Raw genomic sequence first — 15,501 nt, 5'->3', positions numbered from 1 at the left:
CCAGTCACATCCACAGCTGGGTATTGTTTTTGCTTTGGCTCCATCCCTTCATTCTTTCTGGAGTTATTTCTCCACTGATCTCCAGTAGCATATTGGGCACCTACTGACTTGGGGAGTTCCTCTTTCAGTATCCTATCATTTTGCCTTTTCATACTGTTCATGGGGTTCTCAAGGCAAGAGATACTGAAGTGGTTTGCCATTCCCTTCTCCAGTGGACCACATTCTGTCAGATCAAATTGCCAACATCCGCTGGATCATGAAAAAAGCAAGAGAGTTCCAGAAAAACATCTATTTCTGCTTTATTGACTATGCCAAAGCCTTTGACTGTGTGGATCACAATAAACTGTGGAAAATTCTGGAAGAGATGGGAATACCAGACCACCTGACCTGCCTCTTGAGAAATCTGTATGCAGGTCAGGAAGAAACAGTTAGAACTGGACATGGAACAACAGAGTGGTTTCAAATAGGAAAAGGAGTACATCAAGGTTGTATATTGTCACCCTGCTTATTTAACTTATATGCAGAGTACATCATGAGAAACACTGGATTGGAAGAACCACAAGCTGGAATCAAGATTGCCGGGAGAAATATCAATAACCTCAGATAGGTAGATGACACCACCCTTATGGTAGAAAGTGAAGAGGAACTAAAAAGCCTCTTGATGAAAGTGAAAGTAGAGAGTGAAAAAGATGGCTTAAAACTCAACATTCAGAAAATGAAGATGGCATCCGGTCCCATCACTTCATGGGAAATAGATGGGGAAACATTGGAAACAGTGTCAGACTTTATTTTTGGGGGCTTCAAAATCACTGCAGATGGTGACTGCAGCCATGAAATTAAAAGACGCTTACTCCTTGGAAGGAAAGTTATGACCAACCTAGATAGCATATTGAAAAGCAGAGACATTACTTTGCCAACAAAGGTCCATCTAGTCAAGGCTATGGTTTTTCCTGTGGTCATGTATGGATGTATGAGTTGGACTGTGAAGAAGGCTGAGCACTGAAGAATTGATGCTTTTGAACTGTGGTGTTGGAGAAGACTCTTGAGAGTCCCTTGGACTGCAAGGAGATCCAACCAGTCCATTCTGAAGGAGATCAGTCCTGGGATTTCTTTGGAAGGATTGATGCTAAAGCTGAAACTCGAGTACTTTGGTCACCTCATGCGAAGAGTTGACTCATTGGAAAAGACTCTGATGCTGGGAGGGATTGGGGGCAAGAGGAGAAGGGGATGACAGAGAATGAGATGGCTGGATGGCATCACTGACTCGATGGACGTGAGTCTGGGTGAACTCCAGGAGTTGGTGATGGACAGGGAGGCCTGGCATGCTGCAGTTCATGTGGTTGCAAAGAGTCGGACACGACTGAGCAACTGAACTGAACTGAACTGAAAGATGATGCTGTGAAAGTGCTGTGCTCAATATGCCTGCAAATTTGGAAAACTCAGCAGTGGCCACAGGGCTAGAAAAGGTCAGTTTTCATTCCAATCCCTAAGAAAGGCAATGCCAAAGAATGCTCAAACTACCACACAATTGCACTTATCTCACATGGGTAGTCAAGTAACGCTCAAAATTCTCCAAGCCAGGCTTCAACAGTTCGTGAACCATGAACTTACAGAAGTTCAAGCTGGATTTAGAAAAGGCAGAGGAACCAGAAATCAAATTGCTGTCATCTGCTGGATCATCAAAAAAGCAAGAGAGTTCCAGAAAAACATCTACTTCTTCTTTTTTGACTACGCCTAAGCCTTTGACTGTTTTGATCACAACTAACTGTGGAAAATTCTGAAAGAGATGGGACTACCAGACCACCTGACCTGCCTCCTGAGAAATCTGTTTACAGATCAGCAAGCAACAGTTAGAACTGGACATGGAACAACAGACTGGTTCCAAATTGGGAAAGGAGTATATCAAGGCTGCATATTGTCAACCTTCTTGCTTAACTTATATACAGAGTACATCATGTGAAATGCCGGGCTGGATTAAGCAGAAGCTGGAATCAAGATTGCCGGGAGAAGTATCAATAACCTCAGATATGCAGATGACACCACCCTTACGGCAGAAAGCGAAGAACTAAAGAGCCTCTTGATGAAAGTGAAAGTGGAGAGTGAAAAAGTTGGCTTAAAGCTCAACATTGAGAAAACGAAGATCATGGCATCTGGTCCCATCACTTCATGGCGAATAGATGGGGAAACAATGGAAACAGTGAGACAAACAGTTAGTTTTGGGGGTTTCAGAATCACTGCAGATGGTGATTGCAGCCATGAAATTAATATTCTTGTTCCTTGGAAGAAAAGCTATGACCAACCTAGACAGCATATTAAAAAGCAGAGACATTACTTTGCCAACAAAGGTCCATCTAGTCAGAGCTATGGTTTTTCCAGTAGTCATGTATGGATGTGAGAGTTGGACCATAAAGTAAGCTGAGCGCTGAAGAATTGATGCTTTTGAACTGTGGTGCTGGAGAAGACTCTGGAGAGTCCCTTGGCCTGCAAGGAGATCCAACCAGTCCAACCTAAAGGAAATAAGTCCTGAATATTCATTGGAAGGACTGATGCTGAAGCTGAAAGTCCAATACTTTGGCCACCTGATGTGAAGAGCTGACTCATCAAAAGACCCTGATGCTGGGAAAGATTGAGGATAGGCGGAGAAGGGGACGACAGAGGATGAGATGATTGGATGGCATCACCGACTCAATGGACATGAGTTTGGGTAAACTTCAGGAGTAGGTGATGGACAGGGAGGCCAGGTGTGCGTGGTTCATGCGGTTGCAAAGAATCAGACATGACTGAGTGACTGAACTGAACTGAACTGAACTGAATGCTGTAGAGGAGTTCCACTAAATATGGAAGGAGCTTGTATCAGTTTCTTTCTGTTAGTTTTATGATTTTGAGTTTCATCATGCTGTTACATGTGTCAATAGTCTATTCTCTTTATTATTGAGTAGTATTCTATTGTAGTGATATACCAGAATTTATCTGTTCACCAATTGGTAAACAATTTAATTCTTATATTTTTGGTGTTTATGAATAAAGCTGCTATAAATATTTACATGTACTTTGATAGGCATATGTTTTCATTTCTCTTAGGTAGTTTTAGGTCAGACAGTACTTCATGAGAAACTGCAAACTTTTTTTGGAAGTGGCTGCACCATATCTTAAGTCCCACTAGCTGTGTCTGAGAACGCAAGTTGCTCTGAGACCTTACTATTGATTATTTGTCTATATATTTATTTTTAACCACTCCAATAGGCTTTCATTTCATTTGATTCCCCCATAAGAATATTTTAGGTATTTTTTTGGTCCTGTGAAAGCCTCTTTTCTCTTGGTAGGATGACAGTTTGGCTAAATGTTTCTATTAAGACATGAACATTTGTTTATGTGAAACTGGTTCTCCATCAGTGGAGCTTAGTTAGAAGTGAGCTGTTTTGAATTGCCTTTTGTCAACATATCGAGTTGGTTAAAACACAATACTAATGATTTTTTAAGATTAATAAAATTAAGTTTGTTTCACTGCAGAGACTGCTTCCATAATCCCATATAACTGTTTCATAGTAATGAAGGACTCCTAAGAAGAGCACAAAGGCTTCCATGGAAATTTGTCATCAGCCCAGAAAACTTCTAAAGCTGTGTGTACTCAGTTATTACCCACATAACTAAGAAATGAGAAGGGAGGTCAGGCTGAACAACAGTAGTCTTAAGTACAATTGAAGTGTCATTTTCACCATTAAACAAACAACAAAAAATTGTGATGTGTGATAATAGTTGATGTGTCCTATTTCTTTGTGTAGAATTGCTTTTCTCGCATTGCTGACTTAATTTGATCATACTAGTTTGTCAGCTGTCATGTTTGGGTTCCTTCAACTACAAAATACAGATAACAACAGTCTATATAATTTAACAATCACATGCCAACATTTTGTTTCTTTTTATCAGGAAGAACTAAGAATTATCTTTCTCCCCCTATAACTTTGGAATTACAAAAAAATTCAAGGATTTCTTTTTCTGCCGGTCTTGTATTTTACAGGTGGCTTGTCTAATATCTTGCATTTTTGTCCTGATAGTCATCTATACAATAGGGCCTTTGCTTTACTGGCTGCCCATGGTAAGTAATACTTTTTATTATTTAATTTTAAATTTTAACATTAATGAGAATCATTCCATTTTAAACATTTCTTTGAAGAACAGCCTCAATGATCCTAAATCTGAAAAGGTATGTGACATAAGTAATGGTTGTATAGAGGAGAGGTAGAAAGAGCCCACACTGATGGGTAAGGTATGGGAGAGTACCATGGCTGTTCTCATTTAATTAGATTTATTCTGTATTCAGTTGGAAGGTAGAACTAAGCAATCTCTGTTATAATAAATAGACTTTGGAAGAATTTTATAAAATTTAGACTCTTAGAAAATGCGTGCTGGGCAAGAGAGTAGGGAACAAAATATTTCTTGCCACCCTTGATACATCTTTATACAAAGTGACTCAGAACATTAGTATGGGTATCTGCCTTGCTTTTCACAAGCCTGGGGCACTACAGCAAGATACTGGTCTTCAGGGATCCAGAGAGAGTTCTTGTTCTAATTCTTCATTCATGTAATAAGAATAAATCATTTTCATGAGAGGATCTTCCAATAATCAAGTTTATTTCTCAAGAGACTTATAAATATATTCTGATGCAACCAGAGAAGTTATACTCAAGACGATTAAAGAAATACATGGTATACTGAATGTTTGCAATAAATTGCAAACAAATGGCAATGAATAATTATTATAAAATTAAGAGGACATTCAGTCTTATCACATTCACCCTTATAATTCACTACTTTTCTTTTTATTTCCTCCTTTTTTTGAGAATGGAATAACATTTACCCTGTGACTTTTCTAGAATTGATATTATGTTCTTAAAGTACAATAATAAGTTAGTTCTAAACAAAATGAATATTACTTTAATCTTCTAAATGATGATAAATTTTCTCTAGTAAGTATTTAAAAAACAATGACATAAAATACCTTGATTCTTTTAAATTTAGATTAAAATATTTATCTTGCATCTTCATCAGCTTGTTTTTTATTTGTAGTGTGTTCTTGCGAGTATTATTGTTGTGGGACTGAAGGGAATGCTAATACAGTTTCGAGATTTAAAAAGATATTGGAATGTGGATAAAATTGACTGGGTAAGTAGAAGTTTGACCTAAAATTGCTCTCTTGGCTTAAACACATGTTACAAAATAAGCTTTAATAGTTTCATTTGCAGAAGATAGTTTTAGCCATTTGAGACTTACATTTTACAAACAGTTTTTACTTATTTACAAACTGTAATTTTTTTCAAAGTCTTAAGACATGAAAATGTAAAATGTTTTTATAAGAACAGAAATGGAATTATATCAAGTTTTGATTGATGTGCTGTTTAAGAACTTTTTTAAAAATGTTATCACTTGAATGGTTTGTGAATTCCCAATTTCCATTATAAATTGATTATAGAAGTTAAGATCATCAAGAAACAGCTAGTAGAAATGTGACTATATATAACATATATGGAAAGCCAGCATTAATTTCCAAGAAACAGATGCTTCATTGACATAGGATAAACATATTAATAGTGACCATGTGCTGAGTTGCTTAGTCATGTCCAAGTCTTTACAGTCCCATGGACCATAGCTCCCTAGGCTCTTCTGTTCATGGGATTTCCCAGCCAAGAATACTAGAGTGGGTCGCCATTTCCTTCTCCAAATGGTGACCATATTCATTCTAAATACTTTGTTTAAAAAAAAAATGATTTGTTTTTTTAAATGAGTTACGTTGAGAAGAATGTTATGTTAATAATATATTGCTAGGAACAGACTTCTCTGGCAGCTCAGGTGGTAAAGAAGCTGCCTGCGATGTGAGAGACCAGAATTTGATCCCTGGGTTAGGAAGATCCCCTGGAGAAGGGAAAGGCAACCCACTCCAGTATTCTGGCCTGGAGATTTCCATGGGCAAAGGAGCCTGGTGGGCTACAGTCCATCATCGGGCTGCAAAGAGTTAGACACGACTGAGTGGCCAACAACATAACATAAAGGAACAGATTAAATTATACTATAAAATATGGATTCTACTAGCATCAGTTTTTATTATGCTTGTTTTAGAGAAATGTGTCAATGCAAGAACATTCGGTATTTTCTCCCTCACACAAATGGATGAACTATTTCATGAGTAGACTCTGCTTAGCTCTATTATGGCATTTATCATATGTACATATGTACATATTATTGTATGTATCATATGTATCATATCATATGCAATTATCTATGTACTCCTCCTTCAAGTTCTTTACTCTGAGAGACTTTGGAGGATTATTTATGCTGGTGCCTAATTTAATAATACTCCTTTTAAATCTCAATATTACTGAGCTTCTACCAAGGTACAATACTAGGTGTTATGTGGAAAAGCAGAGATGAATAAAGAAGTACTTATCCTCTTCAGACACTAATATCTGTGCAGCAAGCAGACACAGACACAGTAACTGTTATGTGGGGCACGATACAACATAACGGAAGTGAAAGTAAGAACTTGGCACTGGAGAGGAGTGGAAGCTGAAACATTTAATTTTGACTGGGTTAATACAGAAGAGTTGCAGCAGAGCCGAAATGTGAACTGAGACTTAAAGGAATAGTATTTTATAGGCCGTCCAAGAGGCCAAAATTAACCAGGCTGATGAAGGAACGGGACTTTTTTAAGGTGATATATATGAAGTGGCACATGGAAATAGAAAAACTGAGAGGATGCAAAGTTATTTAAGAAGCTATTGATAATCCCATGATAAAGGTCATAAGAAACTTATTAATCACATAAGGGGGAGGACATTATCATAATGGAAGGGGAGAGATGTCAAGGAAGTGTCAGAGGATGAGATGACATCACTAACTCAAACTAACATGAGTTTGAGTAAACTCAGGGAGATAGTGAAGGATAGGGAAGCTTGGCATGCTGCCATCCGTGGGGTCACGGAGTTGGATATGACTTAGCAAATGAAAAACTATATATATGTATACATATATATATATATATATACATGCAATGCTATATCATTCAGCTATAAAAAAGAACAAAACTGCGTGATTTGTAGAGATATGGATTGACCTAGAGACTGTCATAAGGAGTGAAATATGCAGAAAGAGAAAACCAAATATCATAGAATAATGTATATATGTGGAATGTAGAAAAATGGTGCAGATCAACTTATCTTCAGGGCAGGAACAGAGATGCAGATGCAGAGACTGGACATGTGAACACAATGGGGCAGACGATGAGGTCGGATGGGTTGTGAGACTGACATAGATACCCTACTGTGTGTAAGGCGGAAAGCCAAGTGGGAACCTGCTGTGTAGCTCAGGGTACTCAGCTCAGGGCACTGTGGTGATCTGGATGGATGGGATGGAGATCCCAGAGGGTGGGGATATATGTAAAAGTTCAGTTTAGTTCAGTTCTGTCGCTCAGTCGTGTCCGACTCTGCGATCTCATGGACAGCAGCATGCCAGGCCTCCCTGTCCATCACCAACTCCCAGAGCTTACTCAAACTCATATCCATTGAGTCAGTGATGCCATCCAACCATCTCATCCTATGTCATCCCCTTCTCCTCCCACCTACAATCTTTCCCAGCATCAGGGTCTTTTCCAATGGGTCAGTTCTTCGCATCAGGTGGACAAAGTACTGGAGTTTCAGCTTCAGCATCAGTCCTTCCAATGAATATTCAGGACTGATTTCTTTTAGGATGGACTGGTTGGATCTCCTTGCAGTCCAAGGGACTCTCAAGAGTCTTCTCTAACACCACAGTTCAAAAGCATCAATTCTTCGGCACTCAGCTTTCTTTATAGTCCAACTCTCACATCCATACATGACTACTGGGAAAACCATAGCTGTGACTAGATGGAACTTTATTGGCAAAATAATGTATACTTACGGGCTGATTCAGTTTGTGATACAGCAGAAACTAACACAACATTGTAAACCAACTATACCCTAATAAATAAAAGAGAGCCTTATGCATCATTAGTAGTAAGCTACCTTAATTCTTTTTATAGCAATCCTAGAAAAGAGAATGCTATTGAAAATGACCAAAAATATTCACAGTTTTATTTGTAATATTATTACATTAAATGAGAAAATAGTGGAAAATTATGGCATACTTTTGAATCAAACACATCAACCAACAATTTACAGATTTTAAATAGAGTGTTTTTGAGGATTGAATTAGCAGTTGGCAGCATCTCTATATAAAAGACTGCACTTTTTCACTTTGCCTTTCCATTAACTTCTGCCACAGGGAGTCTGGTGGAGTGTGGATTTGTTTCTGTGTTTCTGGACTTTGTGTGTGTGTGTGTGTGTGAACATATATTTTTATTTCTCTCAGGTAATTACCCTGTAGTGAAATGGGTCGGTTATGTGGTGTGTGTATATATGTATGTATGTGTATATATATATATATGCCTCCCTGTAGCTCAAATGGTAAAGAATCTGCCTATGATGCAGGAGACCAGGATTTGATCCCTGGGTCTGGAAGATCTGCAGGAGAAGGGAATGGCAATCCACTCCAGTATTCTTGCCTGGAGAATCCCATGGACATAGAAGCTTGGCGGGCTACAGTCCATGGAGTTGCAAAGAGTTGGACACGACTGAGTGACTAACACACACACACACACACACACACACACACACACACATTTATATAATTTAATTTATAAAAATATGCACTGGGACGACCCAGAGGGATGGTATGGGGAGGGAGGAGGGAGGAGGGTTCAGGATGGGGAACACATGTATGCCTGTGGTGGATTCATTTCGATATATGGCAGAACCAATATAATATTGTAAAGTTTAAAAATAAAATAAAATTAAAAAAATATCTACAATTTATTTTTAATTGGAGGATCATTGCTTTAGAATGCTGTGTTGCTTTCTGCCATACAACAATGTGAATCAGCTATAAGGGTACATATGTCCCCTCTTTCTTGAACCTTCCTCCCACTCTCCAACCCATCCCACCACCCCTGGTTGTCACAGGGCACAAGTGTGAGCTTCCTGTGTTATACAGCAACTTCCCACTAGATATCTATTTTGCATATATTAATGTATATAATGTTTCAATGCTACTGTCTCAGTTCATCCCACCCTCTCCTTGACCCTCTCCTTCTCCTTGTGGACTCTTTGTCCCCAAGTCTCTTCTCTATGTCTGTATCTCTATTCATGCCCTGCAAATAGGCTAATAATTTATAGTTTTTTCAGATCCCATGTATATGCATTAATATCTGATATTTGTTTCTTTCTTTCTGACTTACTTCACTCTGTTTAACAGGCTGTAGGTTCATCCACCTCACTAGAGCTGACTCAGATTTGTTCCTTTTTATGGTTAAGTAATATTCCATTGTACTGAAACATCTTTATCCATTTATCTGTTGATGGACAGATTGTTTCCATGTCCTAGCTGTTGTAAATTCTGCTGCAATGACTACTGGGGTACATGAGCCATTTTGAATTATGGTTTTCTCAGGGTATATGCCCAGTAGTGGAATATTTGGGTCTTGTAATATTTTTATTCTTAGTTTGTAAAAAAATCTTCATAATGGTCTCCATAGTGGCCGTATCAATTTACTTTCCCACTAACAATGAAAGAAGTTTGCCTTTTTTCCACATCCTCTCCAACATTTATTTTTTGCAGATTTTTTTATGATGGCATTTTTAACTAGTGTAAGGTAATACCTCATTGTATTTTTGGTTTGCATTTCTCTAATAATGAGTGATGTTGAGCATTTTTTTCCCCTGTGTTTGCTGGCCAGCTGTATGTCTTTTTCAGAGAAATGTCTGTTTAGGTCTTCTGCCCATTTTTAGATTGGATTTTTGTTTCTCTGATATTGAGCTTGCTGCATGAGCTGCTTATATGTTTTGGAGATTAATCCTTTGTCAGCTATTTCATTTCCAACTATTTTCTCCAATTCTGAGGATTGTCTTTTCATCTTGTTTATGATTTCCTTTGCTGTGCAAAGGCTTTTGAGTTAAATTAGTCCCATTTGTTTGTGTTTATTTTTGTTTTCATTACTTTAGGAAGTGGTTCAAAGAGGATCTTGCTGTGATTTATGTCGAAGAGTGTTCTGCCTATGTTTTCCTCTAAGAGTTGTATAGATTTTTGGTCTTACATTTAGGTCTTTAATGTATTTTGAGTTTATTTTTGTGTACAGTATTAGGAAGTGTTCCAACTTCATTGTTTTACATGTACTTACACTTGTCCAGTCAGAGAAGGCAATGGCAACCCATTCCAGTACTCTTGCCTGGAAAAGCCCATGGATGGAGGAGCCTGGTAGGCTGCAGTCCATGGGGTCGCTAAGAGTTGGACACGACTGAGCGAATTCACTTTCACTTTTCACTTTCATGCATTGGAGAAGGAAATGGCAACCCACTCCAGTGTTCTTGCCTGGAGAATCCCAGGGACGGCGGGGCCTGGTGGGCTGCTGTCTATGGGGTCGCACAGAGTCGGACACGACTGAAGCGATTTAGCAGCAGCAGCAGCAGCAGCAGTATTGTCCAGTATTCCCAGCATGACTTCTGGAAGAGGCTGTCATTTCTCCACTGGTCTATATTTCTGTTTTTGTGTCAGTATCATCCTCTTTTATTTATTCATTTTTTCTGACAATGCAAGGGATTTTATTAGGAAGGGATGCCTGAGTGGAGAGCAGTAGGGTAAAGGAATCCAGGAGAACTGCTCTGCCACATGTCTCACAGTCTTAGGTTTTATGGTGATAGTATTACTTTCCAGGTTGTCTTTGGCCAATCATTCTGACTCCTTCCTGGTGTTTCCTGGTGGCACACGCATTGCTCAGCCAAGATGTATGACAGAGAGAAGGATTCTGAGAGGTATTCGGACATGTGAGTATCATCTTGTCTTGATCACTATAGCTGTAGAGTACAGTCTAATGTCAGGAAAATTGATTCCTCTAGCTCCATTGTTCTTCCTCAAGATTGCTTTGGCTCTTTGGAGTCTTTCTATGTTTCCACAGAAATTGTAAATGTTATTGTTCTAGTGCTGTGAAAAATGTCATTGTTAATTTGGTAGAGTTTGCATTGAATCTAAATTACTTTGGTTAGTATAGTCATTTTCACAATATTTATTCTCCCAGTCTAAGAACATGGTATATCTCTCCATCCGTTTGTGTCATCTCTGATTTTTTTTCACCAGTGTCTTAATTTTCTGCATACAGGTCTTTTGTCTCCTTAGATAGGTATATTCCTTGGTCTTTTATTTTATGTGTTGCAATAGTGAATGGAATTGATTCCTTAATTTTTCTTTCTGATTTATCATTGTTCATATATAGGAATGCAAGGGATTTCTGTGTATTGATTTTGTATCCTGTGACTTTATTAAATTCATTGATAACCTCTAGTAATTTTCTGATAGTGTCTTTAGGGTTTGCTATGTATAGTACCATGTCATCTGTAAACAGTGAGAGTTTTACTTCTTTTTTCATCTAGATTCCTTTTATTTCTTTTTCTTCTCTAATTGCCATGGCTAGGACTTCCAAAGCTATATTGAAAAATAATGGTGACAGTGGGCACTCTTGACTTGTTCCTGATCTTAGAGAAAATGCTTTCAGCTTTTCACCATTGACAGTAATACTTGCTGTGGGTTTCTCATATATGGCCTTTATTAGGTTGACATAGGTTCCATCTGTGCCCATTTTCTGGAGAACTGTTATCACAAATGGGTGATGAATATTGTAAAAAGCTTCTTCTGCATCTATCGAGAATATCATGTGATTTTTATGTTTCAGCTTGTTAATATGGTGCGTAACATTGATTTATTTGCACATATTGAAGTATCCATAGGCTTAAACCCTAATTAATCATGGTGCATGATGTTTTTAATGTGTCATTGGATTCTGTTTGCTGGAATTTTGTTCAGAAATTTTTCATCTATGTTCACCTTTGATATTGACCTGTAATTTTCCTTTTTTGTGATGTCTTTTCCAGTTTTGGCATCAGGGTAATGGTGGCCTTCTAAAATGAGTTCATTAGTGTTCCTTCCTCTGCAATTTTTTTGGAAGAATTTAAGAAGGAACAGCATTAACTCTTCTCTAAACATTTGATAGAATTCACCTGTGAAGCCATGTGGCCGTGGGTTTTGTTTTTTGGGAAATGTCTTTTTTTATCACAATTTCGATTTCCATGCTTGAGATTGATCTGTTTGTATTTCTGTTTATTCCTTGTTCAGTCTTAGAGGTTGTGATTTTCTAAGAATTTGTCCATTTTTTTCCAGGTTGTCCATTTTATTGGCATATAGTTGCTCGTAGTAGTCTCTTATGATCCTTTGTATTTCTGTATTGTCTGTTGCAATCTCTCATTTTCATTTTTAATTTTGTTCATTTGAGTCTTCCTTCTTTTTATCTTGATGAGTCTGTCTAATGGGTTATGGATTTTGTTTTTCTTCTCAAAGAACCAGTTTTTAATTTTATTGATCTTTGGCATTTTTCCTTCATTTCTTTTTTATTTATTTCTGTTCTCATCTTTATGATTTATTTATTTCTATGTACTTTCTGTGTTTTTTGTTTGTTTTTTGTTCTTTTCCCAGTTGCATTAATTTGTCTATTTGATATTTTTTCCTATTTCTTGAGATAGGATTGCATTGCTATATACTTCCCTCTTAGAACTTCCCAATAGGTTTTGGGTCATCATGTTTTCAGTGTCATTTGTCTATAGATATTTAAGAAATCTTTTTAGTAACCTTTTGGCTATTAAGAAGTGTATTGTTTAAATCTCCATGTGTGTGTTTTTTTACAGTTTCTTTCCTATTATTAATATCAACTGTTATAGCATTGTGGTCAGAGAAGATACCTGTTACAATTTCAATTTTCTTAAGTTTAGTAAAGCTTGATATGTGACCCAAGATGTGACCTATCCTGAGAATGTTCCATGTGCACTTGAGAAGAAAGTGTATTCTTCTGCATTGGATGGAATGCTCTGAAGATATCCATCAGGTTCATCTGATCTAATGTGTAATTTGCAGCTTGTGTTTCCTTATTAATTTTCTGCCCAGATGATCTGTCCATTGGTGGAAAAGTCCCCTATTATTATGTTACTATTGATTTCCCTTTTATGTCTGTTAATGTTTGCCTTATGTATTGAGGTGCTCCTATGTTGGGTGCGTGAGTATTTACAATTGTTCTATTTTCTTCTTGGATTGATAGCTTGATTGTTATGTATCATCCTTCCTTACCTCTTGTAATGTTTTTTATTTTAAGGTCTATTTGTCTGATATGCAAATTGCTACTCTGGCTTTCTTTTGATTTCCATTTGCCTGGATTATCATTTTCTATGCTCTTACTTTCAATCTGTATGTGCCCATAGGTCTGAAGTGGGTCTCTTGTAGAGAGCATCTATAGGGGTCTTGTTTCTGTATCCATTCAGCCAGTCTGTGTCTTTTGGTTGAGGCATTTAATCCATTTACATTTAAAGTAATTATTGGTATATATGTTTCTTTGGACATGTTCTTAATTGTTTTGAGTTTATTTTTGTAGGTCTTTTCCTTCTCTTGTGTTTCCTGCCTTTAGAAATCCCTTTAGCATTTGTTGTGTAGCTGATTTGGTGGTGTTGAATCCTCTTGACTTATGCTTGTCTGTAAAACTTTAGGTTTCTGCCTCAAATCTGAATGCGATCCTTGCTAGGTAGAGAAATCTTGATTGTAAGTTTTTTCCTTTCATAACTTTAGGTCTAATCCTGCCACTCCCTTCTGGCCTATAGAGTTTCTGCTGAGAGATCAGCTATTAACCTTATACGGTTTCTCTTTATTATACCTGTTGCTTTTCCCCTTGATGCTTTTAGTATTTTTTTCTTTGGGTGTAATTTTTGTTAGTTTGATTAATATGTGTCTCGATGTGTTTCTCCTTGAGTTTATCTTTATGTGAAACTCTCTGTGCTTCTTAAACTTGTTTGGCCATTTCCTTTCCCATGTTGGAGAAGTTTTCAACTATAATTGCTACAGAATTCTTTCTCAGGCCCTTTCTTTCTCTCTTATTCTTCTGTCGTTCAGTCACTAAGTTGTATCCAACTCTTTGTGACCCCGTGGACTTCTGCTCACCAGGATTCCCTGTCCTCGTTTTGTGTGGATCTGTGTATTCCTTTCCTGGTCAGGGACTCCTGCCAGTACTCAGCTCGCGTTCTGCGAGACCTTCTACATCTGAAGATGTATTCCTGATGCATTTGTGGAGAGAGATGTACTCCACATCCACCTAGTCCTCTATTCTCGCTGAGAGATTTCATCACAGGAATGTTGTAGAACAAGACTGTGAGGAACTTAGCAATTGGGAGAAAGATGAGCATACCAAAGGACGCATATATCCTGTCTCCTGTTCTCTTTCAGGGCATATGGGTCAGTACATACATATTTACAATATGTTTTGCTGCCAATGTTGGGCTGCTGTTTGGTGGTGTGTGTACCACAGCTATCGTGATTGGTCGCTTCCCAAGGTAAGATATTATTTAAATGCTGTTTATTCTGACACAGCAGCAAATATATGGTGTTGTCAGGTACTTTTATTTCTGTGGAATAGATAGTATTATAATCTCATGTTTTTAGATTTAGAGCCAGAAAGAGAATATTTTTATCTACATGTGATATATAACAATGTTGGTCTTAATGGAGAAGAAATGGTCTTAGTGGAGGAGAAGTATTTTGTTATAGCTATAAAATAGAATATATAAAATCTATTAAAGTGAATAAATTAGCATCATTGCCATATACTGCATTAGAGTTACTTTTTTTTTTATTAAGGGAATGTTTATAGTATCTAATGAGACACAAACCATATAGCAATGTAATCATTTGAAAAGTTAAATAATCTCAATAAATTTAACTTTTCCAAAGTTGTATTAATTTACCTACTTTTTCTACATAGCTTATTAAAAAGTACATTCTTTTTGTTTTTTACTAAACATCTATAAAGCCCTTCCATATTTTGATTATTTTTCTGTTTTCTCAATGTTCACCATTTGATAAAGCTTCTACTCACATCTCATCCTTCTTTTGAAATTCTTTGTAAAATAATATATTCTTAAAAATTAAAGTTTTATCTCTATAGATTCAATCTTTATAGAGTCTATCAGTTCAGATCAGTTCAGTCACTCAGTGACGTCTGACTCTTTGCAGCCCCATGGAATCCAGCATGCCAGGCCTCCCTGTCCATCACCATCTCTCGGAGTTTACTCAAATGCATGTCCATTGAGTCAGTGATGCCATCCAAACATCTCATCCTCTGTTGTCCCCTTTTTCTCTTCCTTCAATCTTTCCCAGCATCAGGGTCTTTTCAAATGAGTCAGTTCTTTGCATCAGGTGGACAAAGTATTGGAGTTTCAGCTTCAGCATTAGTCCTTCCAAAGAATATTCAGGACTGATTTCCTTTAGGATGGACTGGTTGGATCTCCTTGCAGTCCAAGGGACTCTCAAGAGTCTTCTCCAACACCACAGTTCAAAAGCATCAATTCTTCAGCA

The 15,501-nt window shown here is 37.5% G+C and overlaps 1 protein-coding gene across 5 annotated transcripts in view; it reads left to right on the top strand.

Moving 5' to 3' along the window:
* The window catches only part of SLC26A7 (solute carrier family 26 (anion exchanger), member 7), a 170,217-nt gene that overhangs the window by 106,505 nt on the left and 48,211 nt on the right, over positions 1-15,501 (top strand). For all 5 annotated transcript variants that reach the window (XR_827212.1, XM_010861984.1, XM_010861993.1 and 2 more), the window contains 3 exons: positions 4,019-4,096; positions 5,068-5,163; positions 14,374-14,480. Coding sequence is in view for 4 of the 5 variants with exons in the window: in XM_010861984.1 (XP_010860286.1) it covers positions 4,019-4,096; positions 5,068-5,163; positions 14,374-14,480 (281 nt within the window). In the remaining variant the exon portion in view is untranslated. The remainder of the gene's footprint in view (positions 1-4,018; positions 4,097-5,067; positions 5,164-14,373; positions 14,481-15,501) is intronic.

This window comes from Bison bison, unplaced genomic scaffold (genome assembly GCF_000754665.1).
Source record: "Bison bison bison isolate TAMUID 2011002044 unplaced genomic scaffold, Bison_UMD1.0 scf7180017858048, whole genome shotgun sequence".
In the NCBI taxonomy this organism is placed as follows: Eukaryota; Metazoa; Chordata; class Mammalia; order Artiodactyla; family Bovidae; genus Bison; species Bison bison.
The sequence above is the reverse complement of the archived record's forward strand: the minus strand, read 5'-3'. Positions and strand labels throughout refer to the sequence as shown.